Genomic DNA, 17,491 nt, shown 5'->3' with positions numbered 1-17,491 from the left:
GCAACCTTAAATTCATTTTCTATTTTTTTATTTATATGGGTGAGATTACTTCTTATTTCAGGTAGAGGGAGAAGAAATACAATTAGGGCCAGATCTGAATGCTTTTTCTATTAGTCAGACACGAAGGACACTATCTTCAGCAGACTTGCGACTTTCAGAGAGTCTGGTGAAACAATCACATATAATGAACGTTGAGGCGACCAATCATTCGCCTTCAGTTACAGTTTCAATTTTTGATGCTTTAGCTGAAATTCTTACTTCGACACCAAAACCCAGAATTTCCACTACAACTGAAGTAACGAAACCACCAATCCTTAATACAGATGTAACAAAAATACTCGATAGCGTGAGTAATGTTAATGTAAATAGTGCTCAAGGCATATCAACTCAAGACAATCGTACAGCTATTGCCGTAAATGTAAGCACTATTACTAAATCTGTACAGAACACTGATCAAGCCACACCCAATGTGATTAACACTATGACCGAAATTAGTGTTACGCAATCACCAAACACGCAAGATGAAAATATCACCCCTGTGAATACACTGCCAACCCCCACCCTTCCCCCATCCACTCCTGTTTCCGCAAGGAGACCTTTTGCTATTAAGGTGTTGTATTCAGACACCGAAAGGCCGACAGACAAAACTACGACTACTACACAAGCAACTTCAATCCAGCCGACTGATCCAACTATGGTATATAATACTGTATCTGATCTTTTGTTAGCTAATAATAGTATAGTATCATCAGAACTAACGAGCATGTTGTCTAATAACATTAAGGAGATTATACAAAATATGGACGAGGATAGTAGATCTAGAATTTCAGGCGATATGGCCAGTTTGTTGAAAAATCTAATTCCTAGAGCTTTAAATGGTCTTGCAAATTCTCTTGAGAATGCTGATTTTGTCCCAAATACCACTCCTTACAGCCTGCAGGACTTAAGGGATACAGAAAATATTGACATTAACATTGACTCTGTAAATATTGATTTTCCACAAAATGTAGCGATTGGCAGTAATGTAAATATCACTGTAGATAGTAGTAACACACCAGTTAAAAATGATGTAGATATACCTACCCAAACTGTAAATAACACAAATGTGACACGTAGTGTTACTGAAAACACACAAATTGTATCTAGTAGTGAGACAACTTCAGCAGTTGTTGTTACTCCCATGAATGAGCCACCTGTATCATTGGCAACTGAAGCAACGACTTCAATAACTGTACCGCTGACGTCGTCTGTCACTCTAGATAATAGAACCGAGTCCGAAGAAAAAATTCCTGCACCATTCCTTACCAACTACCGAATCGATGATCTCCCTGCGCGCGACTTAGAGAAAGACAATTTAGATGAAAATTCAAATAATTGGAATACTTTACAAAATAGGAACGCGTTCCCTCTCATATCTTCACCGACACCAAATATAGATGAAATCAATATTCAAGATCCATCACAGATATCGCGTTTCCAACTGTGGGTTTTATCGAAAAAAGCCAGAGTATTAAAAATGATCGAAGATTTAATCAGGCAGCACAATGATGAACTAGCATCACCGCCTCTTCTAAGTGATATAGCGAGCGTTTCTCAAAACATGAATTTATCTGAGCGTTTGACAGATATCATGAATAATATGACATCTACAACCTCGACTGTGACCAATACCGACATAACAAATTCTCCTTTAGCTGCTCCTTCATTCCCTCCATTTACTTTTTCCCCAACCTTATCCGTGAGAAGCTTACCTTTAGAAGCCGAAACGACAACAACTCAAGATCTAAAAGAAAGTACAGTATTGGCAGCTACTACAACATTAGCTTCCACAAATTCTGTTGATGTACCTGAAACAACAACAATTTCAAAATTTGATAGTTTATCATTTCGTTTTGGTTCTGATGATGAATCTATTGATGCCAGTACCACTGTGACAAATGTACCTGTAACAACGTTCACTGACAATATTGATACTTTTTCAAGCACAACTGCCACAGCTACTACAGAACAGACAGAAACAATGAGTAGTACACCAGAAACATCAGATACAACAATAACAAATACAGGCAATTCAGAAATAACCACAGAGCAAAATACTGAGACTGCTGCTTTTGTGCCCGCCACAGAAACAACAACTCAATTTAACTTAGAAATCACTACTCAAATTCTTGAAGAGACCACTACAGAAGCAGCTGTTGAGACGACGACAGCTGAACAATCTGCCGTCACAACAATCCTATCCACAACACCTTCCAATAAAGCGAACTTTGCTACAACTATACCAAAAAAAGATTTTGTCATTTTCGGAATATTGCCGAATAACACAGTGGTACGTAAAGACCCTAACGACAATGTTTTGGAATCATTAACAGAGGCCAGCCCGTATATAGTTTACGGCGTGCTACCTAATAACACAATAATACGAAAATTTCCAAATGGAACTAGAGTGCCACGAGTCATGCAAAAAATTGACGTACTACCAATCAGTCCATGGAGTTTAAGGAACCCATACAGCCCCATCCATAATAATCCAGCCATTGTCAGACCGCGGTCTAACCCTATCCGAGTATCCACTAATATCGATAATACTGTGACATCCACAGACACATCAAATAACGGAACGGAATACAGCTTAACCATCGACACTGTAAATAACCAACAAAATATGGTACCGACTTTACATTGTTTAGCTTGATGCCATGCTTGACGCTTTTTCACTTGCAGCGAGCAGCAATGGAGTGAGAGCAGTGCATGAAAAAGGGTTTCTTCGGTGTCTGTAAGCTCTGCATGCCTATCAATCACAATTATTACGCATGCCAAATAACATGGCAAGGTGTAACTTTATATTTCGTAATTGCAGATACCCTCATCAGCACTTAATATTAAAAGCAGTTCATTGGGTATAATAACTGCCACAAATAAGCCGCCTGCTGAAAAAAGCACTGCCTCGCATGTATTGAGTTTACGCACATCAACAATGCTACCCTCTATTGATGAGATTCTGCTTAATAGTATATCTTCAGCTGCTAAAGAGGAGATGGTCATATCATCCATGACGAGCTCTACTCGTGAACCAAGAATATTAACACTGGATATTGATCCGGAGGTATATCATTATTTCAGTCGTGTATTTATTATTATATGATTCTTATGCGCACTTATCTATAACTAAATCATCATTAAATTATCTGCAATTTCCAAATACTTTCCAGTAACTCGGCTAAATTGGTATTGGTAGTCTTCTTGCTGTGGTATAAAGATTTCATTAATTTTGATTTTCAAAAGGTAAGTGGTGTTGGTTCTAAATCTATTTAAAGCTATTTTACTTTTCATAAAAAAAAACTTAACCAAAACAATATACTGATAATTATACATCACTTCCAGACAAAACAAATACGTACCGAAAAGCCGGGTAATGGTGATCAAAATGCTATATTTAAATTTATACCGATCGATGAAGTCACCGTTTCATCTCAAAGCTCAAACGTATTAAAATTAGCATCTACAAAGGCATCACCTACAACCAACACCGTACCAGCTGAGGTCCAAATAGTGACAGCAACATCGATGATTGAAAGCACTACTGAAACTCTACAAACACAGACCGTTTCAACTGAATCAACAACTATAGCTCAAAGTAATGTTGTTAATAATATTGAATCTACAACAACTGAGGCACCCACTACAGTGGTCACTACAACATTTGCACCATCGACAATGACTATGGCACCAACAACTACATTGTCTACAAGTACAATGCTACCAACTACAACGACGATACCTACAACGACCACTGTACCAACAACTACAACGTCGGTACCTAAAACCATAACTATTGCACCTACGACTACAGCCGTACCACCGACAACTACAATCATTGCACCTACGACTACGTTTGCAGCACCTACAACAACTTTAGCACCAGCCACGACCACGCTGCAACAGACAACAACTCAAGTTCCGTCAACTGCTCAAACATCGATACCCACTTCAACAATTAGTATCGAAGAAGATTTAAAAAAATACCAAGAAGATCTACAGCTATTACAGGCTCTACTTCAAGGAACAGGCCGAAACCCTAAGAACTTGAATCTATTGAACAACCCTAATCAAATATTGCTGGGTGAAACAACAACTTTTAGACCTACCACGGGAATACCGGTCACTCCTCAGTCATTAAGCCAAGCGAAACTGTTAGAAGCTCTACTTTCCGCTAATGGTCAAAGTGGAAATACCGCTCCAGTAACGGCCAGAGCACAAACAACCACTACTCTTTCCATTGAAGACGAAATCAGACAATTCCAAGAAGACACTAAGTTACTTAAAGCTTTATTACAAGTGACAGGACAAAATCCTAATAGTTTGAATATTCCAGATTTAAATAGTATTAGGACAACACCACAACCTACAGTCACAACTACAACACGTTCAACAACAACTTTTCCTACAACTATCACCAGCCCATCAACCACACAATCAATAGAAGATGATATAAAACAGTTCCAAGAAGATACTAAGCTATTACAGGCTCTCTTGCAAGCCACTGGCCAGAATCCGAGCAGTTTAAATACGCCTGTGATATCTGGAGTGACATCTAACGTACGAATTTCTTCGAATCCTAGAACTACATCAGTAAGCTCAAACCCTACAACACCATTAGGAGTGAGGCCCGTGTATACAACCACGAAAGCGCCTGAAACTAAGACATTTGTACCTAGAACGTTATCTACTACCTTACAGCCCGGCTTGTTTAGTACCACTGAGGATATTGGGATATCTACAACGTTCCCGCCATTCAATCCAAGAACAACTACAGGTCGAAATTTTGAATCTACAACGGCACCCACTGCTCAAAGAATATCCAGTACAAGATTTACTGTGACGACTGATATACCCAGTACATCTACATTTTCTGTCGAAGAGGATCTTGCTTTCCTGAACAACTTGGTAACTATTTTTTAACTAAGTAAATGACATAGTTAGGTAATATGTTTCTGTTAAGTATGTTTAATTGTAGGCTATTAAAGTAATTATGTAAACTCTTTGTAAGATGTTGGTATAATAGCGAAAGCTTGGTGATTTTTCAGAAAACCGTCTTAAAGACGAACAATAATCAAGAACCAGAAGCAGCATTAGCCAATCGGATCATAGCCCTCGCTGTTGAAAGGAGTCTCAACGAGATACAAACGGGCACACAACCTGAATCTGTTCGTACAGGAAAAAATATAGCTAACAACGCAAACAACGCTATACCAATCACTACAACTACCACTCCTTCTACCACTACTACTACTACCACAACCACTACAACTACAACTACAACTACTCCTAGACCTACAACCACCACGATTCCAACAACTACGTTCACATATAGTCCATCAATTGAGGATGACATTAAACAGTTCCAAGAAGACACGAAGCTGTTACAAGCTTTGATAAAGGCTACAGGGCAAGATCCATCTAAATTCAACATACCAACATTACCAGACATTGTACAGAGCACAACAAACGTGAGTCCAAATTTACCAAAAAATGTCAATGAAGATTTAAAGTCTGTGTCGAACCTTCTTGCGTCCCCGTCGCCTTTGAACAAACCTTATGCCAAATTAACACTGAACCCTAACGCTAAAGTAGTTACTAAAACAACTGACAAAACAAATTTACCTTTCGGTGCTAGAATAGTTGTAAAAAACGATTTGAAGGCTATGCGGGATGATGGTAAATTGTTACAAACCTTGCTACAATTGCAGGGTGGACAGGAGCCTACGACTCAGAGAAGCAAGCTCACAGCTACTGGTATGTTTTTTTTTTCAGTATAATGTCGATGTTTTATTAGAGAGTAATGACTGTTCTTTCATAAAAGTACACATTGTTTTTTCGTTTTAAGAATAATTTTAGAAGAAATTCAAATTCACGTTTTTTTCTGATTGCTCCAGATGACAATCTAGCTCGGTTTACCGCTTAAATTGCTATCAGGCTAACAGAAAGAGCACAACCCACTTTAAGACAATGGTTCAATTTTTTTTCCATACCTAAGCTTAAAGAAGCCTTGAGGGCTATGCCAGTTTAACCGAGCAAGTAGGTGAGCCCCGGAGCTTTAATCTGTGGACGTTGCAACACTAGCCCTAGTGAGAGCAGTGCTTAGCACAATCTACTATCGAATCGGAAACTCCCTGCAAAGATCCGGCGAGAAACTCAGTGGGCTGTGTCTGTGGGTTAATTTACTCGCCGAACCTTTTGTCGCTAGCGACGGGTTCGACGAGAACGATGACCGGTGCTTGTCGTACCTAATGCACCGATAGTAGATCGGGAGGATCCGAAATGAAGTGTTGAATTATGTAATGGCCGTTCTATCCTTTAAACTCGAGCGCATGATTGCTTCGCCGCAGCTATAGGTGGAACGGTAGTCCTATTTTTATGAACATACAGCATACTCCACTATCCTGATAAATTACTAAGCAAATATAAGCGTGAACGCAGCTCATTATTCATTAGCGTAATGTTTTTTACTTGTGATTATCAAATCTGTCTATTTAGACAGAAACTACGATAGATACTAATTAGTATAAGAAAAAGTCGCTCGCCACCTCTGTCTATTTTTGCACTTATCTTTTCTAAACCATGTAACCGATTCTGACGTGGTTTTCTCTAATAGAAAGATGGATAATAGAGAAATGTTTGTATTAATTTAGGATCAAATGGTGGCAGTAATGTCCTAAGCTATTTAATTATAAACTGTAAATGCGTTGAATCGAGATACTAAGACTCTTCCGTACAGCTATCGCGGTAGATTAGTTGTATTACCTACTGGCACGTTTATTTTCTTTGGTATCTTCGGTTTCAGGTCAAACCTCAGACGAAGCTTTACAAAAACTAATTCAGCAAACTAAAATCACCGGAATGGTTTCCGAAGCCACTAAAGCCCCTATATCTCTGAGCACGGAGTATGGAAACAGCAACGACGCATTGCTCGCCGCTTTACTCAAGGAGCAAGGTTTCGGTCCAACCACGGCAAGTTCTTTGGATGAACAACTTCGTCTCGCTGTTAGTCTAACTTTTTCTTAGTTTTCTAATAAATAACTTCACTAATCCAGTTTATTTTAGCAACGCGCACGAACCAACAACAGGTAATTACTAACTCTACATAAAAAAAAAAATCAATAACTAGTAACTTAATGCTTTGAATGCTTCTAAATTCATCATTTACTTCATCTATCCTATATTTTGCTTTAAATGTGTCACACGTTTCATATACACGATTAATTGGCGAACTTTCATTACATTAGTCATTAATATAACCTCGTAGGCTTTGCTCAACCAAGTCGTAGTGACGCCAAAGTCACGGCGACCGACGACGACGCTTCCTCCTCCACCGGCACCGCGCAGGCCCATCCTGGATGGTCTGGCGTGGCTGTGGCAGCAGTGGAGAGAGACAGGACCGGAATCCGGAGCTCCGCGACCTGACAGGCGGCCCGTTCCCTCAGCGAGACCATCGCCGTCATCAGCGTCTGCCCTACAGCCCAGTAGCAGACCCAACTGGTTCGGATCCGGGCCGTTTGTTGGCAACGCCGATGAAAGACCAACGAACCGAGTGGGTTTTTCATCACTACTACTCAGATTGTGTGACTGGGGTTGAGGTGGGGTGCTCAGACCTTAGATTAAATAATATCGGAACGAACACAACGAATTATTTGTAGCCCATAATTATAATTTTGTTTCTAATTAATATTCAACTTGTTCCTATTTAATCTAAGTCTGAAGGAGTGTATATTTTGTAGAAAGTCGATACAGGTTTTGGTTGTAAATAGTGAGAAATATAAAAGATGGTCTTAGCATTACGTTGATTTTAACTTTTTTATGTTTTTTTTTGTAGTTTAAATTATTTATTATTGGCTTCATTGGCTTGTACATATAAAAGTATATTGTGCCGTAAAGCATTGCGTTTTTGTATAATAAAATGTTTAATACCGATTTGTTTTATTTTCACTTGTCGTTTGAAGATTCAGCTCGTAGTGTTTTTTGAGTGTATATAGAGCTTTTTCGTCAGATAAAGCTTGGACCTTGCCTAACATTTTGTTTTTAAATTGTTTTAAAATTACCCTGTTTTCATGATTTTTGTATATAGATAGATAAAAAAGCTAGATCCAAGTATATATCCTGGCAAAATTAATTGAGTATACCACTGACTGTAACTATCAGGTGTATCCCTATGTGTTTACCGAAGTCATCCACCAGATATCCCTGTCCACCAACCAATCCCATTGCTGACATTGATAAAGCATGTTATGTAAATAATAACATTGTGTTTGTGATAATTCCCGTTCTGATGTTTGGTGAGTAGAAATTAATATTTATTCGATTTCTTTAGAAAAACATTGAAATATATTATGCTGCGCTTTTTTCTTCTTCTGTGACTTGTTTCTATTACTTACCTATTCTAACGACAATTTTCTTTGAAATATATTATATATATTTTAATAAACCAGTTCGAACCAGTTCTTGAAATACGTGGCAAGACTTAACAAAACCGAACCATGCGTTGTACAAACATGCAAAAGATTTTTTTTTTTGTAAATATACTTTGTATATATAATATGTATTTTTTACAATTTCTATTTCACTATTTCTTCTTAAGCTTATATGTAATACACTTCCGCTTTTTTTTTATCATTAAATCTATAAAAGTAAATTGTGTAATTCTTGTTATAGAAATATTACGTTTATTTTTAATTCAAAGATTAAAGCTAAAATCTAACTTCTTTTTTGGACGAGACTATTTTAATCGTAACGATAGAGACAAAAAAAAACTGCTATTTGTATTTATGAGCATGCGTTAATTGATATTTACTGTCGCTGCTTCTCGTCAGACGTGTCTTGGGATGTATTTGGATACTTAAATTAAACATAAATCGTGTTTTGTAATTTACTCAGCGAATTACCAAACTTTGTCCATAAAACATTGATTAAAATTTCAAAGCAAGAAACTTCACATCACCAATCTTTCCTGTTTCTGTCACTCCAATAAATCGTACATCTTAAGTCACATCTGGATTTCACTTACATCTTCATCATTTTGATTTGTACCCAGTTCTGATCGATCTGGTTTACTCTAGATACCTCTGGAACCCCCAAGGGCTGTGGGTACCGGACAGGCTCCAGGTCGGGGGCAGCTTGTATCTGCCGCTATAAATGTAACGAGAGCGTTCTCACAGTTTCTAGGAGCTGCGATACAGGTGAATAAATTTCGTTTACCATAAATTTATTTAATATTACGAGAAAAAACTTTATAATAAAGATTTTTGTAACTTTTTGTCCTTTTTTTATTTCATGGTATGTGGACGAGCTCACGGCCCACTGTTAAGATGTAACCGGAGCCCAGAGACATTAACAATGCAAATGCAACCACCCACCTTGAGACATGAGTTTATACATGAGTTATACATGAGTCTCAGTTATACAGTATAATAGCCACTGCCCTTCCCTGTAAAGAAAAGAAGGGTTTTCTTTATCTTATGATTCACCAACCAAGTGCTTAAATAAACTTGTTGAAAGACTTTTTAAATTGTGTAAAATTCTTTATTTATAAAACTTTTTTTAAATTCAAATCAATAAATTTTGCAAATATAATCCGAAAAGAGCATTGATAAATCTTTCTAAATTATTACCTTTGAGTTGAGGGTATTTTATGTACCTCTTGATTTGACATATTAGAATCATATTTGCCGTATTCATTGGAATAAATACTCTAAGCGCATTCAAGTTATATGTATTATTTAGCGGTTGTCAGAGGCTATGGACATGACAAATTAAATACTGTTTCCGGTCTTAGACGAATGATCGAAGTGTTTATTTTTTTCTTCGCAACTATGGTATTCTTCTACTATGCAAATGGGATTTAATTGTTCCTTAGCACAAAACGGCATATCTCGGCTATTATACTCATTGGCCACAGTTGTGATTTACTATATTTTAGAATTGCATATCTGTATTTCTATATAAACGATTATATGTATGTCATAACTGATAAAAAATACAGTATACATATGTATTGTGTTTTTAGTTGTCAAAATAATAATTATTATATGTTATTATTATGTTTTAGAATAATAAAAATTTTCTTTATCAATGTTTTCCTTTTTGAGTGTAAATTATCTTTATTTTGATCATTTGTTCTGTTACTATGTATAAATAAATTTGAGTTTTCAGGAGATTGGCAAGTAAACCTAAAACTTTCTATCATCGATCAAACTTAATTAACTAAGCGTGTCTTTTATCGGTTTAATAATTATTAATAATTTAACAGAATTTTATTAACTGACGGGGCGTTGTTCTTTAACAAAAACTAAAAGTAATAATATAATATTATTGTTAAAGTTAACAATTCTGTTCGACTGCTAACAAATGGATTTAAGTTACGGCGTTGTTCAATTTTTGTCGGTCATTTTATTACAAGAAAACCAAAAAATTAGTTGCCAAGTTATTTTCTTCGATTGAACGTAACTGATTTTAACCAACTCATATTAAAAAAAATCCAATTGGAAACCAAATAAAAGTTTTTTAAAAGTTGTAGTCAATTTTGTATATGTTTCAAAAAAAGCCTATCTTGTTACGCCTTATAAATTTATCTTTATCCTCACTTTTCTCTATTTTAGAAGTTAAATGTATCAGATAATTATGTACATCAATGTTCATTGTGACAGTTTCTATTTTAAACGACACACTTGACCGTGCAGTGTTCACCGACTTTGCGGAACATAAAAGGTACTTACTATTGATAATACATATATTAATTATATTATTTTTTTGCTAATTCCAGGGGGCTGCCCAAACAGTGCAAAATGTAATCCGGGCCGGTACAAAAGTGGCCTCGGATGTATACACGAATGGCTCTGGGGGCTCCGGATAAAGTGAACAATAAATACGTGATTGAGTAATAAAATTTTGGATGTGGTATTATCATTGATAAAAATATTAGAATTTGCTTTGAAATGCCTAATCTCCTGTATCATTTATTTTATTGTTACTAAATTACGGTTCGTATGTAAAAGTTTTTTTTTGTTCACATTTAGGATTAATCGTGAAATATTGCGAATGGCACAAACTGTGACGCTTGTGTCTAAAGACCTGCACCTCGTCAACCATCTGACGCGTAGTCTCGAAGCCACCTGTTATACATATAAAAATACCGCCTCCAAAATTTCGTTAATCAATTCACAAATGTTCGGTGGAGTTAATGTAGTCATTGGACTTTAAGCTTTTCCGAAAGTGTCATAGTACGCACTATGTGTTGCAAGTGCTCAAAATGTATATAGTCGGATTAGGTTAGATTATATTGTACCGTGTAATGAATTCCTCTTAGTTTATGCCTGATGTACTGATTTAACTGCCGAAATATATTAAATACTCTTCTTCTTCATGACGACAACGAAATATTTTTGGTATTTAAAGTATAAACTATGAGAAATTCGTAATAAAGCTAACTAAAGATAATAAAACAGTCGCATCACTTTGTTAGTCACATCAGAATGTAAATTTGGTGACAGATTATATCAGACAATTTTGAAATTTTTTAATCTGGTATTAATTTTTTTTCTGTACATTTCCGACTAAATATACCGTAGTGGGAGACATGATGTGATTTTAGCGCTTCAATTAGCTTTTAATATTTAATATTAGTTTTAATAATGTAAAAATATTAGATTTGTCTTAAAAAAAACAAGTTCTTGATCTTTTCTTCTTGTAATCTTCAAGAGAACGTTGATCAAAGCCTAGAGTTTTCTTTTTGAATGGCAAACGATAATGGGTTTACATGTCAGTTAATTTACGCTTAGTTTATTCCTAATTTAATTTTCTTATAAAATGATAAAATTTGCAGTAGATATAGTAACTTCTTTCAACTGTCTGTATATGTAAGATATTTAATAATGTAAATTTTCGTTAACAAATCTGTTGCCTTTAAATTTTCAGGCTTAAAGCTAAGCTTTTATTTCTTGTATTAATTTTATTACGTGATTTATTGTATTAATGCAACTAGGATGCTAATTTTACGAGTCATTCTTGAATTGGGCAGCACCTTTGCTGTTGTCTATGGGCTGAGGTAACAATTTAGCATTAGAGAGCTATAAACTCGTTCACCCCTCATATTTATCACAAAAATTAGGAAAAAAGGCGGAAAGGGAAAAAAGGCTGTCAAATTCGTCATGTGACTGAAAAGGAATTTCAGAAGTTTTTCATTCGTAAATTCAATTATTTTTATCAAAAATCAATATAATATGTTATATAAATACAAAATGTTTTAAAGTTATTTGACTTTTCTAAATGAACTCCTACAATAGAGGCATAGGTACGGATCTGTTTAAAATAAAATCCATGTGTATTTACATTCGTGTGCAGTTTGTGTGAATTTTTAGGTATGTCACTGAAAGATACTTTATTCAAAAATTACCCGGTTAAATTTTATTATATAGATCTATATACACAGTAAGACCCGGTCACTCTCCACTGTGACTATCGCTGCTTTTCTGAAAAACGTCGATATCTTGAGATTATTCGCGCGCCATCTGTCGTTACTGCACGGCACTATGACTTTACCGGAAGTGACAACAACAATGACAATCTATACTAATATTATAAAGAGGAAGGATTTGTTTGTTTGTATTGAATAGGCTCCGAAACTAATGAACCGATTTGAAAAAATCTTTCACTGTTTTGAAGCTACACTATTCCCGAGTGACATAAGGCTATAATATTTTTTGAAAAAATTTAGGGATCCTTACTAAAACTCCAATAACGTAAACCAAGGCGTAAAAAAATTACCCAAAATATTCTTTACATCGTGTGCCCTGCGAAAACTATTGATGATAGAATAAAATAGTGTAGTACGACTTTGTAGAACACATTATTATTTACAAAAAGTGTCACGACAGCATATGTCTAATAATTATTATAGTTATGCCGCAATAAGTGTTCTTTTATTTAAAAAAATAAAACTACGTCAAATATGGAGCGGGCCGCTTGTTAAATATAATTTCACGACCTGATATCTGCTACCGCTACTAAGTCGTATTATGTTTCATCACAATCAGTTTGGACTTTAGGAATGCATTGCTGATAAGCAAATACACAAACAATAATTTATATTTTTATAATTTGAATAGTTGAAGTCACAGATGTCCGACTTTTATGCCTCTAGTGTAGATAAATAGAGTATAAGAAACGCTAAGCTGTTTTCAGACTACGCTATACTATAGTGCCATTTAGTATAACAGCTTAGCCAATAATATGACAGTACAGTATGAACGTTCCATAATAATGTATGGTGCGCGATATTGTTGTGCTATGAGCTATATACTATATGCTATTATATTATAGCGTAGTCTGAAAGCAGTTTTTATCAATAAGTCGACTTTGAATGTAATGTTGTACAAGGCAATAAACAATACAAACAGCTGTGTTTAATACACAGTGACGTCACCTACTGTCGCTTGCCTGGCGGACACACCCTGTTAGTTTAAGTTACGCCTATAATCTTAAGTCTAAATACATGTGCCATTTCGCACGTGCTCGCTTGCTTCGAGAGAACTTTGCTTTTATTTATTTATTTGCTGTTATTGTTTTGTAAAAAGCGAATCGATTCAGGATCTGCTCCGCGAAACATTCACGATCGTAACAAAACCCGAAGAGTTTAAAACGAAAGTTAAATAAAAAATTGAAACAAACCTTTAAAATGACTCAAGTGTTTTATTTTAACTTTCAGTGAAATTAATGGTCCGTATATATTTAGATGTATTTTATGCTAGTTTATTTATTTAAAGTAAAATTATTTAAAAAATAATGCTGGTAGATAAATGTTTTTGTAGATAAATGTAAAGAAGTCCTTAATTCCTTTGAGATTGTAAAAAATAATTATTATATAATATATTTTATTTAAAACAGTTTCGTTAATGCTAAATTCATGGATTTATTTGAATAGAAATTAAATTGGTTAAATTAATGGTTAATTTAATTTTGATAAAATCATAGTTGATAATTCAGTGTTTTAATTTTTATATTTAAAAATGAAACGTAATTTTGTAGTTTTTTTTTTTTTAGTTCAAACTGTTAAGAAAAGAGATTTAGTGTTTTTTACGTCCGTGGTTTGCGATACCGACTTATTATCAGGCAGGCCAAATGCTCATAGTTTTTCTTTGACAGCGGTAGAACAAAAATTAAAATTTCGTTTGCTAGTTACGACTAAATTTTAATTATTGCAAAGTTTAAGCCGGGTAGTGATGTGTGAGTATATTATTATATTAGTAGTATATTAGTACTTTTAATTTTGAAATGACTTATCGGCAATACAAGAAACATAGTATGATGGTATCAACACAAATATAGTTGAAATTGTAGAACCAGATAAAATATCAATCAATACAAGACCGATGAGCTTTTCGAACTGTGTTTTAATCAATTTCTGAACTATTCATTTTTTGCTCTACATGCTCTCTCTCTCATGACTCTACTCGTCTTAAGGCATGAACTTGAAGCCTAAGATTTGTTAGGTGCGGCTATCCATATCGGAACGCATGATTGCTATTGAATTTTTTAAGGTTGTTTGGCGCCGTCGAACAAAGTTTTATTATTGACTAGTTGACCCGGCAGACTTCGTAGTGCCTCAATCGATAAATAAAAGGCCTAAACATTTTTATAAAATAAACTTAAAAGAAACAAAAGGAATCCGTCCGACGGGGGACACATTAAAGGGAAAACAAAATTGTTATTTTTATTTAATTTCGAGCATTTTCATATTTATCTACCTTTTCAACCTTCTCTGGACATCCACAAATAATTCAAGACTGAAATTAGCCAAATCGGTACAGCCGCTCTCGAGTTTTAGCGGGACTAACGAACAGCAATTCATTTTTATATATAGAGAAAAAGGAAAAGCTAAGTAGTTTCAGAGATTATTGTAATTCTTTCGTAAATATGTAAACGATATGCTATTTTAACCATTTTGATACATTACCCAAATCTGGCAAAGGTCTCAGAAGATATTCAGTTTTTTTTTCTGCGGTTTGAAGATGCATATTGACTTCGGCGGTATTTTTAGTGAAGCGAAAATACGCTACTCTGTTTCTAAACAGTGGAACTAATAAAATAATAAATTAATTACAGTTTATAACATAGTTAACTATTTTTATTACAAAAAAATATAACATATATCATTTTTATATATCATTTTGTAACATTTCATTTGCAAAGCTTAATAAATATCTTAACTAATTTTCAGTTAAAAAATCAAAAAGAAATATAATAGGTTTTTATTCCGACATTTTAAAACTTATGCTTTTGAAAATTTCATTTTTAAATTTTAAAATAAGTTTTAGACTTGAATAACTTAATAACTCGACTTAATAAATGCTTTTTTTGTAAATTGTACATAATATTTTATTTAAATTAGCCTGTTTATATCTGTAATTATGAGCGTAATAACAAATAATTTAGCTTGCAATAATAAGGATATTTGATATTTTTATATGTCTGTAATAAAAGGTAAAGATATGGTACCAACTGTAATAAATTATTTGTGTAATGATTTTCGGGTTTCATTTTGCTTTGAAATAAATGATCTTTCAATGACAATAAATTTCTTGTCTTAATCTTAATTCTATGTCTTAGTCTTAAGTCGTCGTGGCCTACAGGATAAGACATCCGGTGCATTCGTGTTGAGCGATGCACCGATGTTCGAATCCCGCAGGCGGGTACCAATTTTTCTAATGAAATACGTAATAAATGTTCACGATTAACTTCCACGGTGAAGGAAAAACATCGTGTCATAAAATCAAACCCGCAAAATTATAGTTTGCGTCATTATTGATGGTAGGACCTCTTGTGAGTCCGCACGGGTAGGTTGCCTACACCTTGCCTATTTCTGCTGTGAAGCAGTAATTCGTTTCGTTTTGAAGCGTGGGGCAGCCGTTATAACTATATTGAAACCTTAGAACTCATATCTCAAGGTTGGTGGCGGCATTTACATTGTAGATATCAACGGGCTCCAGCAACCACTTAACACCAGGTAGGCTGTGATCTAGTTCACCCATTTAAGCAATAAAACATTCCTAAGTAAATTTCTTAATACTAGGTTTAATATTTTACTGATGGTAGGACCTCTTGTGAGTCCGCCGCTTGTGAGGCGGTGGTCCGCCCCGCCTATTTCTGCCGTGAAGCAGTAATGCGTTTCGGTTTGAATGGCGGGGCAGCCGTTGTAACTATACTGAGACCTTAGAACTTATATCTTTACGTTGCGAGCGACTTTCGCTACAAAGGAATTTTATAAAATCGTGTAATAAAATCAAACGCGCAAACATTAAAATTTGCCTGTATACCATATATAAGTTGCGATATAGACCTCAAGCCTCAAGTTGGATGGCGGCATTCACGTGGTAGTATCTATAGGCTACGGTAATCACTTAAAACGGGCAGTGACTCCGATCATGCATCTAAGAAAATAAATAAATGAATAAAATGCTTTGAAAGTCACATATAAGTTTCACTCATTCTATAAGCTCCAACAATCTTAACATTTCAAACTGTATTCATTAGGTTGTAAGAAACTAATATAACCGGTATTGATTAAATATTCAAAACTTCTATAACACCTGCGTTCTTACTGTTCAAATTATCTGTTTTTATGTTTCGACCTTGGCTGTGCGACAATACTTGATATTGGCTGAGACAAACAGTTTTTTGTGGAGTACTATTTCTGTTTAGGAAAACTATTAAGAGAAATCTGTCGATTTTAAGTTTTCTTACATTCCTTTTACATATATACTTGTACAATATAACTGTGCATATTAGAGGGTATTGGAAGAAGTCCTCAAAATAAAGAGATGTGTAGAAGATGATTTTTTTAACCCGAAATAACAATGAAATTTGGTACTCGATCTCTGGTAGAAATAGTTGAACTTCTTGTTTGAAATCAAAAATTGTGGACTGTAAATAATTGTAAGGTATTTAATTAATTAAATCAACTTGCCTTCCAGTGGCAGCTTTGCGAGAGCTTTTGATGCAATGCGTTGGGTGATGAAGCTGTGGTGCCATCTCTATGTTGTAGTCAGTGCTGTTGTCCTTTGACGCATAAGCATATTTGACGTTCTGTCGGTATTTCTCTAGGTATTTTAGACAAAGGAATGATTTTTTTTCATTTATCATTGATATAATAATAGCTTTTAAATTGCAAACCAGTCTTGATTGTAGTAAATTGTATCTAATTTGCAATAAAGGAAGCGTGTGTTGTAAATTATTATTTGAATTAATTTGATTACGATTTAAATTACATTAAGGTTTTTTTTGGCTCAAATAGCCGAGTCAAGCGAATCAGAATTAAATGAATTTTCGGGTTGCATTTCTGAAATTTCCGCTGCTATTCTGAATGGCTTATATTCGATTGTTCCAGATAATTTGATTGTTATGTCAAGTGACTTGGATTTAGTGACCTCAAAATCGGGGTTTG

The 17,491-nt window shown here is 34.9% G+C and overlaps 1 protein-coding gene across 9 annotated transcripts in view; it reads left to right on the top strand.

The window, feature by feature from the left end:
* LOC101745825 (mucin-3A) overlaps positions 1-13,730 on the top strand; it is a 118,670-nt gene extending 104,940 nt beyond the window's left edge. For 3 of the 9 annotated variants that reach the window (XM_021349081.3, XM_012691854.4, XM_062671657.1), the window contains 9 exons: positions 62-2,668; positions 2,861-3,106; positions 3,385-4,947; positions 5,088-5,510; positions 5,751-5,796; positions 6,845-7,044; positions 7,307-7,591; positions 9,114-9,233; positions 10,817-13,730. In XM_021349081.3, the coding sequence (XP_021204756.1) occupies positions 62-2,668; positions 2,861-3,106; positions 3,385-4,947; positions 5,088-5,510; positions 5,751-5,796; positions 6,845-7,044; positions 7,307-7,591; positions 9,114-9,233; positions 10,817-10,906 (5,580 nt within the window). In that variant the 3' untranslated portion in view covers positions 10,907-13,730. Of the gene's footprint in view, positions 1-61; positions 2,669-2,860; positions 3,107-3,384; positions 4,948-5,087; positions 5,511-5,750; positions 5,797-6,844; positions 7,045-7,306; positions 7,972-9,113; positions 9,234-10,816 lie in introns of those variants that run through there. The other 6 variants (XM_021349083.3, XM_004928062.5, XM_012691855.4 and 3 more) reach the window with 6 other exon arrangements.
* Positions 13,731-17,491: the final 3,761 nt, after the last annotated feature.

Source organism: Bombyx mori, chromosome 13 (assembly GCF_030269925.1).
Source record: "Bombyx mori chromosome 13, ASM3026992v2".
NCBI classification, from domain to species: domain Eukaryota; kingdom Metazoa; phylum Arthropoda; class Insecta; order Lepidoptera; family Bombycidae; genus Bombyx; species Bombyx mori.
Note: the sequence above shows the minus strand (reverse complement) of the source record. Positions and strands in the feature narration are given on the sequence as shown.